The following is a 19,977-nucleotide window of genomic DNA, read 5'->3' on the forward strand; positions in this document are numbered from 1 at the left end:
TTTTAACACACGTTACATAATTCTTGCTCTTTTTGATATTAAGAACTAGTTGGATTTTTTTCGGGGTAAAAGACTCAGTCGCGCGCGCGCGCGCACGCTCGCGAATCGTATTCGCCTAATTTATCCTTTAAAAGTTGCGTTGGAAGCCGCAACATTGAGTGTTTCCCCATTGGAGTTGTTTTCGGAGGATGGGTCGCGTTCGGAATTCGGCAGTAGTGATAACAGGAATACTCATTCAGGTGATCGAACGTCGTACCACCGATCTCGCGGCGCGTATATATTATAGTATCGGTATCGGTATCAGTATCAGGCAATCGGGCAATCGGGCTCCTGCTCTTCCACATTTCAGGTCGACTCAGGACTCGGGACTCGGCTCTCTTCGTAAACGTCCGCCGACTACCATCCTCTTTCGTCCTCGTCGTTCGCTCCCGGCTCCCTCGACCTCTTCTTCCCCCTTTCCTGTCAATCCCCCTCGCCCCTCACCGCCGCCGCCGCCGCCGCCGCCGCCGCCGCCGCTCGTTCACTCCATTTGCTCGCGGGTATGTCGTACGGACTTACGGAGGTGCCGTGTGTGTATCAAATATATGTTTGTGGGTACGTTGCTCCTCCTATATACTCGCCTGCGCCTGTTCTAAAGCGGACGCGAGCGCAGCGCGAGATGAGAGAGTAAAAAGCGATAGTCTTCCTGATCCTTCCTACGGACGAAACGGCACGATTTCGGTCCAGAATCGTCGGAATCGCGTTTGACGCGATTTTATTTATTAAGAAAAAAAGATACTCCCCGGGTATTACTTTACACGCGTTCCCGCGTTTTACGTTGCGATGACGTTGCGAATCTCTTCGTTTAGGAATATCACCAATGTACTCGCGGGAATTAATATTCTTACTATTCTTAGGCGCGTCCGACTCGCTTAGAATAATTCGGTATATCACGGGATGGTATCCCATCACGCGAGATTATGAAAATAGTTTCCCACTAAATTGGAAACTAACGACCTGACCCGGCCATTGGTTTCACTTTGCGCAAGGCAGTGATCTCGCCGCGCTTCGACGGATTTATCGAAAAGGATGTTAGAGTTAGGACGTTAGGATATAGGTATCGTTGACAGGAAGCGCGTCGTCCGTCGTGCCGCGCCGCGCCGCGCCGCTTGCGTTCGATGGCAAACGTTGCAGCGCGAACCGCGCGTAAAACGTAATATACTTATCTCGTAGAGTTAGGCTGACTTTCATTCATACTTTACATCCTAATTTATGGAAATAACGTTGCGAGCAAAACACGCGCCGAGTTCGAGTATCTCGACGACTCTGGTCGCGCGCTGCTCGCAACATTTTTCGCAATGCAAAAAGGAATACGTGTATGTGTATAGCTCGCAAAATTTATATTCACTCAAAAGCGCGTAGCAGGAAGTCAATTCCGCGAAACATTAACGTTAAATTAACATACACCGTATCGCAGCGAATCATGACTCGTGTCTGATGAATTAACACTTGGACGGTTATACATTATCATTATACATACATTTGGATTTGGATTTTCACATAAAATACATAAATGACACGAGTACTGCCGCAAACAATTGAAATGCTCCGTGAAATTCACATATCGACTCCACTTCCAATCAGCTTTTTATATTTATATAACACAAAAGCATTTTAAAAAAGTACACATTAATGTCAGTTTGTTAATGATGTCGAATACTTGAATATCGTAGTTTTGCAACCAAAAACGGGGCGCGTTCAGCGCGTTCTTCTATTAGGAGAAAGAAAGAAAGAAAGAAAGAAAATTTAACGACCTTTCTTCGCGGAGAGTAATAAAACGCTTGCTTGATGAGCTCCTTGGGTTATCTAATAAGGCAGGACGCGCGAAAACGCCGCGCCGTCGCGGTCGTATTATATGTATAATACATATATGTACGTACGTGTACGCAAGTACCCAAGGTCCTCAACGGGTGTTACGTTACCCTATGGTCTTTGCGAATGTGACACCAAGGCGCGCACCTGTCCGAAAGTGGCCGCGAGGAGTGCAGAGGTCATTATTAGCACTTAGGCAGCTTTTGCGATATTATGTTTCGGATACGATAACCGCTAATAATCTCTCATTGTCAGTACATACTCATCTACATACGACGTCACGTTATATTTTTATAAATATAATTTTTTACATATATTTCGAAAGTAATATATCCTCTCAGTAATATATCCATTTATAGTTTTATATCGTATTTCTCTCAGGTGGACACGTAATTAATGGATAGTTAATTCTATCAATTCTATGCGCGATTTGGATGTTTATCGCATGGAAATCTGGTCTATCGCAAAAAGCGGCTCTTAGGATTCGTTTCATCGTCATCGTCGGGTCGGGACGCTTCGGGTGCACTTGGTCGTGTTCCGGACGCAACCGGAGGCGGAATATGTATGACATACCTTATTCTGAGAAGCGGAGAGACCCGCTTCCTCGTCCGCGTCGCCGCGATGCTCATCGGCTGACGGCTGACGGCTGATTCGTGTTTCATGCAACAGTTACGGGGAACAACAGTGTGTTAATCACGAGTGTGTAACTCACTTGAGTCCGTCACCCGATTCTTCTTTGAAATTCGTACAAAGTCGTCGCGGACAAATATGAAAAATGCAGAGAAACGTAAGGCGAGCGATGATCGACCGGTTTACATTATTGTGTCGATAAGGAGCGGATCTATCGATTACAATTACATGACGATAACCAGGAACATCTGCAACTGATTCGGGAGGGCTGAATAAATCGTCAACTTTTGATAATATTTCCATCCGTTAATCGTACTCTATAATATTATATGTATATTGTACACACAATTGGGGTTACGTATGAATTCTCTTTTAATAAAATAACATATCCCGTCGATACATTTATTATATGAAATTATCTTCGACAATCGACATTGAATTGGCGATGTGAGTATGAGTATCGAGATGCCAGCGAAGAAAAAGAAAGACATTTCGGCTAACGCAACGCTCAACGTCGGCGACGCGCGATACGTTGGGTGCATCCAGGAGTACGATCGCTCACTGAATCACTAACAATAAGTCACGATAGAATGTGATTGGTTCTTACCTTTGGATCTAACCATTAACCAATCACACTTAATTACTACTTAGCCGCTTAGTGAGCGGTCGTGCTCCTGATGGTCTCTCCTGGAATCTCCTGGATGCACCTGTTGTCGTCCTGCATTGCTTTCGTTCACAGCGAGACAAGTATCTCGCGTTGGCTGAACGATTTCAATCCAATCGTCTCAGCCCCGGCCGTCTTTCCTCGGCCGTTTATACTGTTAGTAATACGAGCGGCGACGTTTATATCTACACGCCACACGGGCGTGGCGGCGATGCGAATCGCGTGCACCGCTTCCCTCGAGAGGATATCCGGTGTGTGGAAACACGTTCCCCCTCCCATTCAGCCCTCTTGCTGAGCTCTCTCTCTCTCTCTCTCTCCCTCTCCCTCTCTCGCTCCCTCATTCACTTTTACGTTCTTTCTCTTTGTCTTTCTCCCTAGAACCGTATATACATTTTCTCCATCTCCCTCGACCTCTCCTCAACATCGCCCTTCTTTCATAGCGCCGGTAACAGCGAGTCCTCAATGAGTCGACCAACAGTCGCATTCACACGTCGCAAGTTTTATGCTGCGTCAAATACAACGACAGGACTTTTCGTGAACGGGAACGGGAACGGGAACGGGAACGGTGCGTCGTACCGGGTTACAATTCATGCTTATTCATCCGTAAAAATTTTCTTTCGATCGAGCGAGACCTTACCGTGGGCCTCTTTCAGGTTCTTATATTCTCTTCCTTTCTCCGGGGGATTTTCAGAGACAAGTCAGTTATAGATTTATGAACGGCAAGTTTTCTTCCGGAGTTTAAACTTAAATGTCTTTTCGTAATCGATTTATGCAATTTTTCGCTTAATTTTCAGATTTTGATACAAAACTCAATTCAAGATTTCTAATGCGTTCTCACCAGTGCACAGTGTAACCCGAAACCGATCCGTATTGGAATTTAATAGTAAAAATGGGAAAAGCCTGGTAATAAAGATATATGTAACATATTCGCCTTGGCAACGTTTCTTTTAAGACCTCTGACTCTGAATTTACGATCTTCCTCTATCTAGTATCCACAAAGTAATCCTATGTGGCTATGTAACGTAAAGATCGGAAAAAGAAGAAACCTTTTTTCCCCGACTATATTCCTTCTCTTCCGTCCCTTCCCATATTTTCCTACGCCATCGCTTTCAGTAATTGCGGAGGTTAATTGTTTCTAATGAAGTAAGTCATTCGGGCAGTATAAAGAAGTTAGTGTACTCGGAATAGCAGTGGCTTAAGAAATGTTACCCTCGTTTTCACAATTACCATTCTCTCTCCTTTCCCACTCTCCTTCCCTCCACGTACTTTCTTACATCTCTTATCTCTCTTGAGACTACGTTGCTGATACTACATTCCCATTGAAACACGTGACATTGTACTGCAACATATTGTTTAACCTACCGCATAATTTTCGGATACATAGACTACGTTTATAATACATATTATTTTTGCATGTTGCAGCGACGGAATTTAGACCTGTCCAAATTGGCATTGTATCCGCTCTTCTTAAGTATCCGCGTGATAAGAATAAAAAGTCTGGTATCGTCGCGTTTCCAAGACATGCCCTGGACGTCGCGTCGGATAAATGTTTCTCTTCACATTATATTGGCGAGTATTCGACTGATGTTGAGACGCAATGCAACGCCGCCTGCGGTCGTTCGATCTCACGTAAATGCCAACCAGGCGATCTACGTGATCTTCGATCGTATAGCCGCCGAGCTGCATAGCCAATGTGCGAACACGCACGTGCGCAACGCAGTTGCACTCGCACACGCGCGGCGAAATAAAAGAGATAGATAGATAAATTTAGAGAGAGAGAGAGAGAGAGAGAGAGAGAGAGAGAGAGAGAGAGAGAGAGAGAGAGAGACGCGAAGACAACCTGCAGAGGCTGCAGATGCATGAATGACTCGAAATGACGTGTGAGTTTATTGAGCGCGACCTGCCGACTCGCTCTTGCTCCCAGCAAGGACACGACATATTTTCTGACTCCAACCAGCGACGGATTCGAACAGCTCGGAAGAGCCGGTTCTTCAATCGGTGGAAATTGAGTCGTCGATCGGAGAATCGTATGAAAATTAGCGATTAGCAAAGTCGAACATAATTTACTAACAAATATAATTTTTAACAATTTCGTATGATTTAGACGATAATAATATAATGTAATTTAATTAATTTATGTCTAATAATATTTAATATAATATTTATAATATAATTTTATAATATAATTTAGCGCACAGAATGTAATAAATACATGGCAGATATATCGCAAGGCAGACGAAAGGTATTTTATTGACAGCTTTCTCAATTTTTGATTGGCAATCGAACTCTCTGATAGGAGAGATTTCCACAAGAAGGAACTTAATATCAAAGATATTTTATACTGAAGATAATTGACTCTCTCTCTCTCTCTCTCTCTCTCTCTCTCTACTTTAGCAACGGAAATAGATAATTAGGCAAAGACAATTAAAATTGATTTTTTCGCATTATTATTCGCTCGCGTTACCAATTGTTCACGCTAGTCGGTGGTTCATATCTTACGACCACAAGGCGGCATCGACTTACGACGCTGCTCGCAGGGAGGAAAGGGAAGAGAAGCAGAGGAAATGCGCGGGTGTGTATGCGTGTGTGCGCGCGCCCGCACGCATGTATCATCGGTACGTATCGACGTGTGTAAGATAATACGCGTAAGAGTAGTAGTGCGCACACGAGACGGAATCGCGTCGGGGAATGGAGGGGTCGGGAAGGGGGGGCGTCGGATAAATCGATTAAAACTTATGACTTACGTAAGTAAGTCTGTGTTTTGCGCGAATATACCAGTAACTTCGTAGGATGGTTCTCGACGTGGCGACAACGTCGATTTTTTCGATCGCGCGCGACACAATCTATCTTACACGCCCGCGACCTATTATTGTCGCTTCCGGTAGTGCTAAAGAGGGGGAGGGCGGTTCTCGAGAGAATTTGAGAACGATATGCGATATACTGCGTAACGTTACACGTCATCATCGTCGTCGTCGTCGTCGTCGTCATCGTCGTCATTGTCGTCGATTTATTTCTCGAGTTTCTTTCCGACGTTATTGCCACTCTCGGCCAATTAAAAACGTTCGTTCCCACGGGCGGAGTGTACATAATGTTGAAAGTCTTAATAAAGGGACGTGTAATGGAGGTGATAGTCGAAAGAAGGGTCCAAACAGGACTACGGGCTCTTTTCCCGGAGTCGTTTTGTTCAATTTTTCTATGTATTTATGCCTTGGTCTCGATATTTCTCAATGGACAACAGGGGGCAGTCACTTATAAACATAATTTATGCTGACATCATGACAAAGTGGACACAAAAGTAGTCTGTTTTTCACATTCTTGTTGAAATTTTAATAGAGAAGGCATTTATATATATATATATATATATATAAATCTTGAAAACTTGAAAATTCTCACTCGCGCAAACAATCCTTAAATTTGTAAGTTTGAAAATGATGAATCGTGACGTCTGCAAAATGCGTCATTAAGATCTTCTCACGAAAATGCAGAAAATCCATTTCCAAAAATTGAATACTTACTGGTAGCTGCGAGCAAATCGGATACATAAAATGGCATATATATCCGAGATGAACGGATACCAAGAAAGGATGACAGAGCGAGTGTCCTCGGGTATGAGCCATCGACGCACCTACAGGCGCTAAAAAAGAGATAGTCTTTTTTCCGCTCTCTCGGTTTTCTTTTTCTTCTTTTTTTTGCGAAAACGCATAGTCTTTATTTTCCGACCGCGCAAAACTGCGCTTATCTTATACAAAGAGATTACATATACAAAACACACGAGGTTTTCGCACGATTATTTCGTTCATCAGCGCCACACGCTTGTTTGCCTCCCCTCCCTCTCTTCTTCTTCTCTCTTGGCTCTGTCTCCTCCTTTCCGGGTATCTACAACGTCGTTGCCCGCGACGGCCCATGCGGAGTGATCCTCTTCTTCTTGCGATCGCGCACTTCCAAGAAACTTCCTCTTCGATGCGGCCAGCCATGTTCTCTTCCTGCTCATCGGCAAGATACGGGAATACCGCTTTCGCGGTACTTGGTAAATACTCGGAACACAATCGCGGAATTGGACGCGATCGCCTCCCGTCGATCGTCCTCGAAAGCCACGCGTGCGCTTCCAAGGACGGCCGCGCCGGCGAGCTCGAGATCGTCTTCGCATCATCTCTCGCGGCATACTCATCGACGACGCCGTGGAACTTTCGGCCACCATCTTTCGATGCTGGAGCACGGGGAGGAACGAGAGAAGCATCGATTCGTGTTCGGGATGGAAAATAGATTCGAGCATGCCGCATCGTCGATGCGCCGCTTGCAGCGACGTCGCGGTGACGTCGTTCGGGAAGACTCGACGACGATCGAGGAGATGTTCGCTCGAGTTCGACGGGACCGATTTTCTCACCGAGCAGCCGTCGGAAAAGTAAGAGGCTCTTGGACAATGTCGCCATCGCGATCCTCATCGTATCCTAGAGTATCTGGAAGAGCTTCTTCAATTCCACCATGAGTTGCCAATCGGTCTTTAGCAGGTCATCTCTAAAGTAATCCTTGCATGCGTCTATACTCTGCCTGCTTATCTGTAACAGTTCGAGATATGGAGCTTCCGTTATCGGATGATAAAACGTGTGGTCACTACAGATTTCCCGTCCGTAAATAAAACAATAAAAGAAATCCTCCTTTTTCGCTCTAATTGCAAAACGATAGATTAAAAGGAAAAAAATCTATATATTTTAACTCATATATATTAATCTCCAACCAACAAAAAAATGTCTATTCTAATTTTATGTTATAATTTTATTTCTTAAATTTTACAAATTTCAATAAGCGGATTTCTAAACAGCGGTTGTCTGTTTCTAGTAGTGTTTAATAGTAGTAGGAGGATCAAAGAGTTGTGTAAATTATACGAGATGGAAGAAGAAGGATAAGAGAGGAATAATGTCATGTTTGTAATATCTTAAAGTTAAATCGAGCCCAAGGACCGATCGAAAACTTTGGTAACACGAATATAATCGGCGAATCGGACGATCAGATCGGATAATCGGAGCGTGTGGACTCAAAAGTAGACTGTGACACCATTCATCCGCGAACGTCGAGGCTTGAGGGGAAAAATGTAGCGTCATATGTGTTACACGTTCGAATGACGCAACTTGTAACGGAAACATGGGCGTCATTCGTATGACGTGGCAAGCTGGAACGATCTGTTAAAAGCGAAATCTTATAATAAAATAACGGACAGCTCCGTAATGTGACCGTTTTGCGAGCCGCGCGCGTTTCTCAACGCGCGTGCGTTTTTTAAGCGTGGCATCGTGACTAATTTTCACGTGGCGCTTTTCGCAAATAGAGAAATATAGGACCCGTGTTGTGTATGTGTGTGCGCGCGCGCGGGCACGTTGAACCATTCGGAAACGTAACGCTTCACAACTGTTTCCGCCCCCACTCTTGGCCGGAAGTCCCGTTTCATTCATGGATCGGTCACAATGGTGGTTTTACGCGGCTATTGAGGACGCCTGCCTCCCGCCACGCCCCTTCTAGCTTTCCTTGCTCCTCACCGCTTCTCGTCCTCTCTCTCTCTCTCTCTCACACACACACACACACACACACACACACACACACACACACACACATCTTCGCCCCCCACGTGTTTCCCTCCCTTCCTCCTACGTCTGTATTACCGCTCGTAAAGTATGCGGAACGTTGAATATACAACAGTTCGCGGTAATCATAAAAAATTTCACCGACGGCGCAAAGCGCAGAACGAATTTGAATGTTTAAGCTTTTCGCGCGAAGCTCGCGATCACGATTACGCGTCTCAGATATTATTATGCAATTTCGGCCTGCGTGACGAATATATACGATAGAATCGTGCAAACATGCTCTATCGATCGATCGTTTCGCGATACCATCCTCTTCGGAGAAATTTACCGATCTTTATGCTTGCAATATTCGGCCGCGATTTTCCGTGATTCACTTTTCTCTTTCCGCTGCGTCAAGATTAGGAACAGATTATTCTCGCGGATAAATAAACGGACCTCCGTAAAATAATGACGAGAAATATTATTCCATGTGCCTAATATATACATATATATATATACATATTGTATATATATATATATACAATATGTGTGTGTGTGTGTGTTAAGCAAATCCCTTTGGCCGAAAGTAGAAATGAAAATATTTGTTTGAAAAACTAAAAGCGCGAACAAAGTATTCTACGTTGTTTATCATTTACAATTTTCACCATCAAAAGCTTTAATTTTATTTAAATTTATTTATTTTTTTTATACTTTGCAATATTTATTAAGGTCAGAATAAAGTAGGTACTAAACTAACACGTAATACAATAATTTTGTACAATTTGTACTTTTGCTATTTTTTCACAAATTTTATATAGCTTCTTGCTTACATAGGAGCGAAAGTTGATCTTAAAACAGAAAGAAATGCTCCGACAAAAAAATATGTGTTCGAAGTAAAAAGTTAATGTTTGTTTTCGTCCCAGTTTGTTCGTGATTTCGTGCCTTCCTTCGGAGGCATTTTCTTCGAGCGTTGAAAAGCAGAAGCGTTTGCTCTATTTCGTCCGTATGAGCCGACGTGTCGGCGAATCAGCGGATCAGCGGCTTTGGGAGAATTGTCGTGGGAACAAGATACTTCCGGAACTTATTCCACGAACCGAACGGTAACGACGACTTCCGCTTGCCTACCAAAGCACAGGAAGGTGCTTGAAGCACGATAGAAGAGGCCCGCGGAAAAGGGAAGGAGAAGCGGGGCAGATAGAGAGAGAAACAAGGAAAGGGGGGAAAGAATGAAGATGAGACGTCGGTTTGTACGAAGAAAAGGCATCGGGTACCGTTTCTCATAGAGAAAGAAGAAGAAGAAGAAGTCTACGAAACATCCGTCTTAATTAACGATCACAACAGTCTTTACACACATTTCTACGAGAATAATGTAACGGCGACGGAGTAATTGAAACTTAATCCGCTCATTCCCGCTTTAGTCCTTCATTACTCTTTTCCGCGTACTCGACACGCGCGTTATATATGGAATTTTTATCTCTGGTTTATTTGTCTATAATTTGGATTTTTGTACGTGTATATATATATATGTATATGGAATAAAATTTCTGCTCCAATGTTATCTATTACTTATATAATATATTTCAACACTTGCACATTTGTTCTGTATTTAAATATTTATTTAAATATTTGAAGAGACGCGTGCTATACTCGCGTCAATTCTTTTGGAGCCCGATCGACGGCACGAAAGTGCGATCAATTAATAACAATAATCGCTCAAATAAAAAACTTTGCACGTGCAAGCGTTACGAAGCATCTGAGCGAATGCGGGGCCGAACTCGTCCCGTAGCCGATATCCTCGCCTGAAGGAGGAAGACGAAAAAGGAAGAAGAGTGGAGGGAGGAAGGGAAGGGAGATGCGGAGGGGGAAAGGCGTAGTAGCGAGCTTCTACGAAGGCCGGAAGCCGATGGCGGGCGAGTGATCGCCGCCGGATGTTCATCTTCCTTTTTCGATCTAGGTCTCGCATACTAACAATAAGTCGAATTTGCGTCAAGGCAAAAATGTGCTGTTCAGTTTTGCACGGTTTAGCGCGATTTAGCGAGTAAAATAATATACAATTCAACAGGCTGATTATAAAATCGCCAAATTTGAAACCAACCGATTGGATTTGTCACGATACCTAACATATTCATTTTTTCGCAGCTTACGGTGTTCGATTTCGAAAGCTGAAAAATTCTTCTCTCGAATCACAATCACAAAACAGAAATTGATCAATTAACGATCAGTGTACATACCTTGCTGACGAGGAAATCTTTCGCCTCGAAATGGCGACCAAACATCTTGGGTGCTTCTCCTGGTACGGGCTCGATTTTGATGCAGACTTCTTGGCCTTTCCTAGCCGATTCCACGGGCTTATGATTGTACTCTACACTAGTTACCATGCCCAAGTCAACAAACTGAAACGATAGATTAACATATTGATTAATTGAGAGAAATAGCATACGATATATATATTTTGCAATGAAAAGGAATGTGACGTTTGCAATGATCGAGTGATAGCAATCATCTACATCTACGTGTTATATATATTTGACGCGACATAACTTGTCCCCCACGTAAGTATCTAATTAATTCATACAAATATATTATACACTTGGATGACAAGTTCCGAAGAATTTTAGAGTCCAAAGAATGCATTTCACTAATACAAAGGTTTCGTTGATACAGAAACGTTTATTTTCAGATGTATGATCTCAATCAGCGAAATGTGATCAAAGTCGAAAAGATCTGATTGAAGATCTGCTTGCCGTAGCTTCCTCCCTTTCCTCCCGTCTCCGTAATGATGATTAAGTAAGTAACGTGACACCACATTCATCGCGTGTGCGTTCGCTTGATCTATCGTCATAGGTCATAGGGGATATCCGAACGCGATTTAAGCGGATCTATCCCGCGAACGAAGCTTCGGCATAGTAGCGCAACTTTCTGTTTTTCGGTCTTTTTTTTCGCCATCGATCGTCGACGTCTGGTCGCGTGGGTATAACTCCGCCTAGGCACACCTTTACCGCGACCGGAAGTCGAGACAGCCCAGTATACCTGAACGGCACAGTCGGGCCGGGCCGAGTCGAGCCGAGCCGAGCCGAGCTGTGCCGTGCCGTGCCGTGCTTGCCTCGCAACCGAGTCCGAGACGTGGGTACGCATTTTCGTCGTGAATACCGGCAAGAATCGGTGAACCAAGTAGGTAGGTAGGGAGGCGGGCAGGCGGGCAGGCGGGCAGGCAGATACCCGCATATATGTACGTAGGCCGGCACGCAGTAGGCTGGCTCGCCGTAGACAGATCCACCGGGTGTTCACAAATATCCGTATCGCAAACGACAAAAAATTGGACTACAAATCACCGGACTTCCGGTCAAGATTTCAATTCCTCGATTTTATTCCGTACTGTTGTAGCAATGTATAAAGTGTTCCAAGGAAATATCTAGGAGACAGCGTACTTAGTCATTCTCTCTCGCTCTCCCTTTCTCCGCCTCTCTCCGGAAATAATGACGTTATTATTAGCAACTCTAGCTTGACTGTAGTATCGAGCATTTTGATCACGCAAATTAGACATTGCAATAATAAACGTGGGTGCAATCCATCGCGTAAGTTTCGTTTTATAAGAAAAAAAAAAGAAGAAAACGACGAGTTTTCTTCAAGATATAGATTTTCAATATCGATTCGTAGAAAACTGCCCTGGGGTGCAAGCTTTTCAGCGGGCGCCGTTAGACGGCTGCAGACTGTGGGTAGGTATATTGAATCTCGAGACACGCTATATAACGGTGTATACAGGCGAAAAAGCCCCGAGCACGTTGCCCCGCTGGCGCGACACACCTGTGGCCGCGGGAGCGCAAAAGTGGGCGACAAACCCGGACGCGGTCTCGTCCAGGATTTGCAAGAGCGCTCCGCCGTGCCGCGCCGGCCGTGGCCAACCGTGGTTAAAAAAGACCCAGCTTCTGCAATGTCGCTGGTCTCTCCATGGGTCTCTCTGCGTAATCGCCGGGGGGAGGGGAGGGGTGGGGGGGGGTGCACGCGTAATCGCGAACTGCATAATCAGAATCTATAATATCCGCCTGTACGTATCTATGTATATTATCGCGCGGACATCGACCTAAAGACGAAAGACGTGCGAGTTTGAAATTGCGATAAATCTATATGTTCCCGCTCTCGAGTTGCGAAAAACACAGGAAATACATCCGCGTACAGCAGTATCGAATAATCTTAGGAAAATACGCCACGCACGTTACGAAAGAAAAAAGTATATCCGTTGTGGAGCGAGCGGCGCCGGCGCGGAGATGCGAAAGAGAAATGACATCAATTTACCTCGCGCAGTGGACCGCGAGAGATAAAACCTTGGCTCCATTATCTCTCTATGTACTGTTTTAATATTTATCCCCCAAACTGCGTTAACTACATATGTATTTGAGATTTTACGGCAGTGGGAGAGACAGCTATTCTGTGAGCGCGAACATACCTTGGTTCTTAAAGTATTAAGAAAAATATTACGAAGATAATGATAAGCAAAAAGCTTATCTCGAAAGTTAATTTTTTTCCCCCGACTATGGCCAAAAATAGAGATACTGAATTCGCGAACAAAGCATGCTGGAAGGTGATAGTGATACAGATCACGAGTTGCAACGTAGACGCACACGACAAGCCACGTTATCGTTAGGTGGACAATGACCGGTCGAATATGCCCGCCTGTGTGTCCCGAAACCCACGCCAAGAGAGCAATACCTGGCTGGACATTCAAGCCACCCGGTATCCCCGCCTAGCCGATAACTGAGGTATTGCTTCTCAACCCTTTCTTGAGTGACAGAACGCTGTGACTACAAACCTCGTGAAATAACGACGATGAAACGTGGATGTAAGATATCCCTGGTTACCTTTAGTTTTCCAATGACCCTATTTTTCGAATTTTAAGCAAATTTTTCCATTTTGTTTTATAATGAAAAGAAATGTCAACATTATATATACCTACAAAATCTGTTATTTATCACGTGGTAGATGGTCTCGCGATGCCTTTCATTCTTTTTTACTCTCTTTATCAAATTATATTTTAATGCAATAATTACATGTGCGGTGTCAAGGAACGAAAAATGCGTCATACAGGGAATATTGTACGTGTCGGAGTTAATCAGCTCAGACGTGAAAAAAAAAGATACGAACGTCCGTTTCCCCGCGCCGCGCGCCGCGCGCCGTGCATGTTTCACGGTATACGCTCTTCTGTGGCCGACGTACTTTTATGGCGTACTCCCGTCGTCAAATTCTCGACACTCTGCTACGACCGAAAGGAATTACCATATAGGTGCACGTGTGCAGGCGGGCAAACGAACCTTGTTCGTCCTCCGCTTCGACCTTCTCCGCCCTTTCTTTCAACCTATCGCGCCGCACGGGCGCACGCCTTCAATCCTCTCTCAGCTCTGTTCTCTCAACCGCTCGAGGTTTTGAAATAAAATTCGGGATTCTCGAAGGACTAACCGCTAATTTCGTACGTCTCCTCCGCGCCCTCCTCTCTCTCTCTCTCTCTCTCTCTCTCTCTCTCTCTCTCTCCTCTCTCTCTCTCTCTCTCCTCTCTCTCTCTCTCTCTCTCTCTCTCTCTCCTCTCTCTCTCTCTCTCTCTCTCTCTCTCTCTCTCTCTCTCTCCGTTTTCTTTCGTCTAGCAAATGTATAACATTACGCGACGTATTTTACGACTGACGTCGTCTCCATCGTTTTTGTCACTAGAAATTCCGGAAGTCTCGAGGTCGAACATCCGCGACTTGAGTTTCATCTACGATAGGCAATCTCGATCGTGAACCAAATAAACGACTTTTTATAAAGAGATATTATCGCGTTGTAAAAAGAGAAATAATATCTCCGATTTTTGAAAGTGATCACTTTAATCGTAGTATTTAAGAAATTTTTGACTGACGAAGATGTGTAGCGCTGAAGGGATGAGGCCCTAGTAGCTTTGCAGCTTAAAAACCTGGTCATCACGTTGGGCATAACTCGGCCCCTCTCGTCTTCTGAAATTACGGAAGCCATTACGAACGTTATCGGCGCGCTTTACCTTTTACGATTAACACGTCAATGGAAGGCGGGAGGAGAGGCGAGAGCGACATAGTCTCGCTCTCTCGAATGCGAGCCGGTCCGGTTACGCGTGGGCCCAGGTGTATATACTGTCTACTTAAGATTTATCTCGCGCGCGTTCCAAGTGTCCGAAAGACATGAGGACCTCTCGCGTTGCGCCACGTGGGCGGAGAAGAGACCCGCAGGATCAGCCGGGTTGATGGCGAGCATGGACCAAACGGAAAAGCATGCCCGTACACATACAATATACATCTGCATGTACGTCTCATCCGCTCGTCTTCCGATGCTAAACTATCTAACCATTCGCGCGCGGACACCCACTCGTCTGCTGCAGTTTCTCCGATAAGTTCTCGCCATGCCACGCCACGCCATTCGGCGTTTATTACGAGTATTGATACATTTATTGTATTTGTGTGCTCGATCGCTCGATGCCAATAACCAAATTTTTTAAAAATTAGCAATACATGCATATAATATATAAACATATTATATATAAATAAAGAGTGTCTTGTTGTCTTATAATTGACCGCCCCGTTCGCGGAGGTCGCGGAGGACCTTTACTATTCAACCATTCAACGGTCTCGCGCGATCGTGAAACGTCGCGATCATTAAAGCGTGCCCAGCTGCACTGTATGGCATTCGAAACCTCTATAATTGGTGCAATTTTCAACAATTTACAATTAAATAATATTAATACTTCTATAGGTTATTAGTAATATAACGTATATTTAATGTGATTTTGCGGTAGCTCTCTATTATAAATTTCTTATTCAGATAAAATTCAAAGAGAGAGAGAGAGAGAGAGAGAGAGAGAGAGAGAGAGAGAGAGAGAGAGAGAGAGAGAGAGAGAGAGAGAGAGAGAGAGAGAGAGAGAGAGAGAGTTTTAGTATAAATCACAAATCGTATACAGATATAATATTTTTCAATTATTCACGCGGTTCGAGATTTCGATTTGCCGCTACAGTCATAATACAATGTAGCCACGGTGCGGGGTCAAGAACCTTGAGCGTAAAATGCGCGGCCCCGCCCTAAGGATGGTTCGCGAAAAGTAAAACAAAGAGGAAAAGGATTCCTCATAAATTTGAATTGTGGATGCCGTAGAGAAGGGAACAGCTGCTCGTGAACAGCCTAGGGATCACATGGAGTGAAAAGGGAAGAAAGGAGTTCTTAGAAAGAAGTATAGCGAGAGCCTCGACCTTGGCACTAAGCGCGCGCGCGCATACGCTCGCGCGCCATTTGAAGGCCGATCCTTTCTCGGCGCGAAATGGGAATCCGCAGATAGATGCGACTGTGCACGAGATGCTTAGCCGAAGGCTTGCTTCGTTTCGTGAAAATCATGCTAGACTATGTAAGTTGCACCTGCGTCCTGCGTGCGTCACGTCATACTCCGCCGTATGTACCGTAAGTTCCACCGCGGCACCGTGGTGTGAGAGAGAGAGAGAGAGAGAGAGAGAGAGAGAGAGAGAGAGAAGGTCTCTCGCGATACTAAGATATTATCCACGAGATGCGGCGAGATCCCGGCATGAGACTGAAACACGATGTGATTATTTATTCCGCAGGTATGAGATTTACACGCACGGCTTTTGCAGTCCGACTACAGCGGGTGCGTAACGGTACATAACGTTAAAAGATGCACGTGGTGAAAGAATATTGACATATATATGGAAGGTGGAGCATCCTCGAGATATCCTTGTGCATATCGAAATTCGCCTCCGCAAGTGCAATGTTTACATTTGAAAGATAAAACGATTAGATTGTGTGGCGCTATATGATGCTATGCATATATAAGATTCACGTGAAAGATCCTCGAACATATGTAGGAAACTAAGAAAATGAACATTTTGAGAAAAATGTTTATATTGGAATTCTTTCATACATAATATCTTTGTATTTCATAGCGTATACATTTCCTTGTCAATTATCGTACATGTATCAATATGTGAAAGAATATTGATAAGTACTCGACCTTTTTGGACTACGTTTGCATATCAGAATTATTATCACGTAAACATTTAACCTTTCCTCGCCTGACTGTAATATCTTTTTGTCGACTATCATATATTGTTATTTATTCATTGTTAGATTCCATCGTTATTATAGGAAACCAAACGGTGTAAAAAGAATATCGAAACGCGGATTTGAATTTTTTTCCAAGTGCTTTCGAATGTCGAAATCATAATCGCAGATCCGATATTTACATGTAGAGCAGCTTGACTATAAAACTCTATATTCTATCGTGAACTCGTTATACGCATGTCATCGTCATCTGTTCGCGGGAATTTTATACATTGTCATAAATATTGATGTAATAAGAAGCGATTTTCCATGTTTCCCGGTTGGTGTCCCGGCGTACCGAAAATATTTTCGCGGATTTTTGCGACATTTACATGTGAGGCTTTCGCGGTCTGACTATAACGTACGTATACGCGGCCGCATTTATCGCGGGTGCGTGCAAGGATAGACGAAAGACGAGGGGGAGGAACCGTTCTTGGCATACTAGATAGCAGACGTGGCGTGTCGCGACGCGACGCGTCTCGGCGAGAGCGAGCGAGCGAACGGGCTCACGCGCGCGCGAGACGGGAACCGGAAGTCTATTTTCGTGGCCCGCACCAATTTAGAAGGCTTTATAGTCCGTGCGACGAGAGTTTGCGGCTCTAACGGCCTCACCGCGTGCGTCGTCGGCGCTTTTGGACGCTGTTAATCGAGATTCGCGCCACGTCCTCGTCTTTCGTGAGCATTTAGGCATTTGCGCTCGCGGCTTGAAATTTCGCCGGAACCGCGGGGAATCAAATGTCAAATCGGTAAATGACGAAAGAGCGAAGAGTTCCCCTAAAGACATGCCCTCTAAAAACAAACAATATGTATAGTATACATGTAATAAAAAGTAACAAGAAAAAATATTAAGTTACATTAAGTAACATTATGCTTCTAAAAATCAGAAGTATGGAAGAGATTTTATTAAAACGCGAGAGAGAGAGAGAGAGAGAGAGAGAGAGAGAGAGAGAGAGAGAGAGAGAGAGAGAGAGAGAGAGAGAGAGAGAGAGAGAGAGAGAGAGAGGAGCAGCACGATCACACGAGATGTCTCGGATTCGGAATTTCGAAAATATCAATGCCGAAGCTCCGAAATGAAAGAAGAATCTTCGAGATATTCCAAGATCACACGTCATTTCTCAGAAATAAGATTGCATACTGTTTTCGTGGATAATTTTGTTGAAAATGTTCCGCGAACTTTCTTGGAATATATATTGGGCAGTGTAAATATATTTGCGAGATTAGACAAACGTCTCGTTCCTGGGGTTAAAAGCCCGCTCGCGTGTGCTATTTAACGGACGTAAGCGTGTCCCTCACGTGTCACGTGTGCCGGAGCTGTTTACTCCTTTTCCGCCACGACGTTTTTTATCGTCGTTGGCAGAATTAATCGCAACCTCGAGTAAAACGATCTCGCCGACATTGGAAACCTCGTATCCGGCCGGACGTTTCCCTCTTCCTCTTCCTTCCCGTTTCTCGCTTCCGTTCTACTAGCCGCTCTTCTCTCTTTCCTCTAATATTCTCCCTCTTATAATGACCCACACAATGCCAAATGACAAGTTTTGCGTTGACAAAACGCTTTTTAGAAACAATTCTTCTTTCGCAAAAATATAAAGAAGAGTCATTATTAATCGCACCTTTCTTTTATTTCCAGCTTTTATACATTATATCAACTAATCAATTAAAAAAGATAATCTTCCTATTTTTCACTCGTAAAATTTTTTTTTCTACGAGATCTTTACTTTCCATTCTGAATTATTCAAAAACTATGTATTTGCCTCGATTTTCTCGTTGAGAGAAAATCTATTTCAAGTAAACCAACAAATCTGCCATTGAGAAATAATGCTGTATATAGAATTTAAGTTGTGCGATGATTTATTTCGAGAACAGTAATAGAAAATGTTTTGCACGCGGAGCAAAACTCATTGTCAGACGGAATGTGAGATAGAGAACGACAGGGCGATATTTAGAGCGGGGTAAATAGAGAGGAAGAGCGATATTGAAAAATGAGGGACGCCCGCGCCGTACAGGCTGCTGGTGCAGCACGAAAGAGCACAAACACACGCGTTCGCGGCGCTTACTCACCGACCACATCCCGTCTTTCCGTCTTTCCATCTTTTGGTCTTCCGACCCTGTCAGTAGCTTTCGTGGAAACGCCTCTGGCTTCCTTCCGGCCGTTTATCATTCGTTAGACGGAAGGGCGGGCGGGCGGGCGGACGGACTGTGCCGAACCCTCTCGACATGCCGAGTGCGGACGCGAGACGTTCGTCCTTTCACAAGAATGCATTCAGTCTGTCGCGGGTATAATAGCGGTAGTGAACGTACAAATGCTAAGTATAAGCGACACACAGTATCCTTTGGTATGCGACCGGCTCTTTTGAGGCTCGGGACAGTCCCTCGAGGTTAACTCGACACATCCGGTTCCGATTGATGTTGTCGAAATTATATGGGTTATATCAGAAAACATTCACGTGGTAAAAGAGATCCTGACTTTACAATGCTTACTTACTTACCATGCTCGTATAACATCTCAAAATGTTTTCAAGTTTTCTTAAAAATGAACTTTCGCGTATCAATTTCATTATCATTTCTTCTTTATGTTCCTTTTTGTTAACGATGATGAAACGATATTGTTAAACTATATCTAAATTTTGCGTTTAAAAAAAAAATACCGACATATCGTTTATCTAACTTGTATATACTACGAGCTTTTTAAATCTGTTATATACTTTTAAATATAATATACATAATTTGTAAGGTAATAGAACGACGATATCTCTGAAAAAGATTGTGTTGAAAGTTTCGCTCCTCTGCAAAAATTGGAAGACAATTCGATTGATCTTCGTGTAGCCGTGTTTCACGTACTTTTTTACTCCTCGGACGATTCGCCAAGTCAGGAAGGATCATTTTCGCGTAAGAGCTCCCTTCTCGTACTTGAAAAGTTGAGAGACTAACATCCGCGTGCATCGGGGGCAATTGCGAAACGTCGCGTCGTGGTCTGAATACCTCTCAATAGAGAAATATCCTCTCCGGCTTGAAATTCCTATCCGCCGCGAATTTGCACGCGCGCATGCCACGGCGTATGCGCCAAGGAAAAGGAAGAGGAAACAACGGGCGGGGCGGGGGAGAGGGACGGTATGGGAGAGAAAGGAAGAACGGCTCTATGTACGAGCGCCTTTCCGCCGGAAGAGGACTCGCGCACCAGAGCGT

The 19,977-nt window shown here is 44.2% G+C and overlaps 1 protein-coding gene and 1 long non-coding RNA gene across 4 annotated transcripts in view; one reads left to right on the forward strand and one right to left on the reverse strand.

Annotated features, from left to right (window-relative positions):
- LOC139768516 (uncharacterized) overlaps positions 1–19,977 on the forward strand; it is a 29,741-nt gene that overhangs the window by 1,372 nt on the left and 8,392 nt on the right. For both annotated transcript variants that reach the window (XR_011717381.1, XR_011717380.1), the window contains exons 2-3: positions 10,837–11,249; positions 11,378–11,484. This is a non-coding gene — a long non-coding RNA (uncharacterized lncRNA). The remainder of the gene's footprint in view (positions 1–10,836; positions 11,250–11,377; positions 11,485–19,977) is intronic.
- Positions 2,836–19,977, reverse strand: part of Eif5b (eukaryotic translation initiation factor 5B) — a 38,301-nt gene continuing 21,159 nt past the window's right edge. For both annotated transcript variants that reach the window (XM_071698729.1, XM_071698728.1), the window contains exons 15-16: positions 10,929–11,090; positions 2,836–7,701 (exon numbers count right to left, since the gene is read on the reverse strand). In XM_071698729.1, coding sequence (XP_071554830.1) covers positions 7,594–7,701; positions 10,929–11,090 — 270 coding nt within the window. In that variant the 3' untranslated portion in view covers positions 2,836–7,593. The remainder of the gene's footprint in view (positions 7,702–10,928; positions 11,091–19,977) is intronic.

The sequence above is a fragment of the Temnothorax nylanderi genome, unplaced genomic scaffold (genome assembly GCF_030848795.1).
Source record: "Temnothorax nylanderi isolate EJ_2023f unplaced genomic scaffold, tnyl_v1.0 TNYL_tig0016_pilon, whole genome shotgun sequence".
In the NCBI taxonomy this organism is placed as follows: domain Eukaryota; kingdom Metazoa; phylum Arthropoda; class Insecta; order Hymenoptera; family Formicidae; genus Temnothorax; species Temnothorax nylanderi.